General features: G+C 41.8%; 1 protein-coding gene across 1 annotated transcript in view; it reads right to left on the bottom strand.

The window, feature by feature from the left end:
* Positions 1–433: 433 nt before the first annotated feature.
* Positions 434–2,665, bottom strand: part of PHOX2B (paired-like homeobox 2b) — a 6,516-nt gene continuing 4,284 nt past the window's right edge. Inside the window, exon 3 of the mRNA XM_009332462.1 lies at positions 434–473. Coding sequence (XP_009330737.1) covers positions 434–473 — 40 coding nt within the window. The remainder of the gene's footprint in view (positions 474–2,665) is intronic.

Raw genomic sequence — 2,665 nt, 5'->3', positions numbered from 1 at the left:
TAGGAGGGGAGTGAAGGGCTTAAATGTCCATCTAGCGCACCCTCTTTTTCTGCGGCACGACAAAACCACCCACACCATGTTCATCTAACTTTTTGTCTCCATAGAGATATTCCTAGTGATAATTAGATCTGTGTGTTTAAAGCATCACAGTTCTAAAATAGGCTGTCAAATAATGCGTTACAAGTGCATGCAGTAACAGTAGATACGGCTTTAACTATCGCTCTTTCTTCCACATGTAAGAAGACTTTGTTATTAAAAATGAAGATACACCCAGTTTGTAAAGAAAGCATGTAACTTTGGAATTAAAGTGAGAAGGAGTTCCTCAGAAATTAAAGTGAGAGGGGATTCCTCAGATGTTTGCATCCTAGATGTGGTGGCATTTTATTTGCAGCAATCTGCACACTAAATGTGCAGCAAGAGTTACAGACAGGTATTAGTTTAGTAGGTGTCTAAGCATTAATGGTGAGCTTTGTGTCCTATTCCTCCCCCATACAGTGGGAATCCTTCCTGTGTGAAGACACACCAGGTTTTGCCTTCAGAAAGAGCTCAGGCTTCAGACCACAGCAGTGAGCTGCTGGCCTCGAGTGGAGTCAGACTGGTTCAGGGAACTCCTGCTAGGTATTAGTCAACAGTGTCAAAAAAAAGGTGGGAGGAAAAGAGGATTTAAAAAAATATTCTAATGGACCACAGGCACTTCTCATGATACCTCCTTTTCCCACTGGTTGGTAATAGTTTGATAACTTTATTAAGTAAGTGCAGATATGTAGAGATTAAACTATTTAGACACACTTGCTTCTCAGTGAAAGGGACTATTTTTATTAATTGTAGTTTTCCTGTATGCTGGCTACATATTCTTTAGTAGCAAAATTAATGTTTGCATTGTCATGCATCCATCCATCTGAGAGATTCATACTGAAGTCAGGGATTACTTTTTCTGTTCATGTATTAGAGAGAAGAAAGTGAGAGTGTGTGCAAGAGCTACCCCAGAGCCAAATTCTACATTAGACCTGAATTCCAAGTCTTGGTATTTAGAAGAGCAGACAATGAAACACTCAAGTTGCTTCAAACACACAATGTGAATTTACCTCTGAACTCTCCAAGATACAATATGTGTTCATATTGAATTTGAATTGGATAATAAATTATTCTTTATTTGAACCACATGAGGGGGTAAAACCAACAAAAATAACAAACCTTACCCTCATTTCTTTACTGGAGCATCTTTTGACTTGTTAGGTCCTTCTGCCCCATCTCCTTGCCTTGTGAACCCCAGAGCATCTCTTGGTGTTGTGGATCAGCTTGCCTATTTGGCTTTCACTGGTACCACTGGTAAGCAGCCTCTTGGCATCCTCTTCCTGCCTGGGCTCCCGCTGGGCACCCCACGGCCCTCCTAGCCTCTGTGCTTGTAAAGGTCAGCAGCAATCGTGTAGATTACTTAGTTAATTAATACTCCTTTTCAAACTCCTGCCTTTGCAGAGAGGCGGGGGAAATAAATAAACTCCACGTATTTTCAAACCATCCGTTTCTACCTGACTGAGCAATCGTGAAGGCTGATGAATTAACCGTTCCAACTGGTCTGCCACAGGCACCCTGGTCCTTACAAACGGTGGGTGCCACATGCCTCCAGCCTCCCACGGTTCCCTGCGCTGTGGGGGTGACCAGAACATGGAAAACAGTGGCTTGGGGAAGGATTTATGGGTCAGAGAGAGTAAGTGGCAGAACAGAAGTTTCGAGAAAGGACTAATGAGAATCTTAGATACCTAGGTGGAAAATTGTGATCGGAAATAGAGAGGTGATCTTAGCTCTGTATGAACCATTAGTGAGAGAGAGACTGCAGTGTTTGGTACTGTCCTGGTATCCCTTTTGCAAGGCATCTTCAGAAACAGGAGAGAGTGGTTCCAGCTCTGGAAAAAATGTAAAAAGTTTGAGCCTTAGGGAGTGCGGGAGATGTAAAGGACACAGCCTATTTAGTTTATCGGGAACAAGATAGATCAAGATGCAAATCAGTTTACAGTGTAGTAAAATTAAAAGAGAGAAAAGGTCTAGCAGACACGTAGCTAGGTCCACTGTTGGAAGCTGTAACCTTCGTGTTAGAAATAAACCCCAAGTTTTAGCAGACAAAGTAGTGAACTTGGCAAAGAAATACCCAAAGAAGTAGCGTGTTGTCATGTTTTCAAATCATGACTGCATGCCATAAAATGGAAGCTGATCATCTTCACACGGCGAGGCCTGACCAGGAGAGAAATCTTTAAATCACCCTCGGTTGGTTCACTGATCATACAGGTCTCGCCTTCCCTAAGAGCTCAGGGATCAATTCAGCCATGGTAAAGCAGATGGACTGAGCACTGCAGCTTCTCCAGCGGGAAACTCTTTCCACGTAGATCACTATTAGCAGAACTGCACTGCAGTCCACAGCTGGGCAATTCCTAGAGACAGTCCATCTACTCTGAACAAAGATATTCTTAGATCATGGAATGACTTTTAGAAGAAAAAGTAAAATGGCAAAAGCTACTCCCCATTGTAACAAAACATATATTCAAGAAATGCATACAGGTTTTTTTTTCTCCAGAAAATAGACTGAATATTTTATTGCCGCATTTTAAAACTGATTATTGAAGTATTTTTATTAGTGAAACAGCACTTGTCCCATTTTTCCTGGCTCTTT

This window comes from Pygoscelis adeliae, unplaced genomic scaffold (assembly GCF_000699105.1).
Source record: "Pygoscelis adeliae isolate BGI_AS28 unplaced genomic scaffold, ASM69910v1 Scaffold59, whole genome shotgun sequence".
NCBI classification, from domain to species: domain Eukaryota; kingdom Metazoa; phylum Chordata; class Aves; order Sphenisciformes; family Spheniscidae; genus Pygoscelis; species Pygoscelis adeliae.
This window is presented reverse-complemented; position numbering and strand designations above follow the sequence as displayed.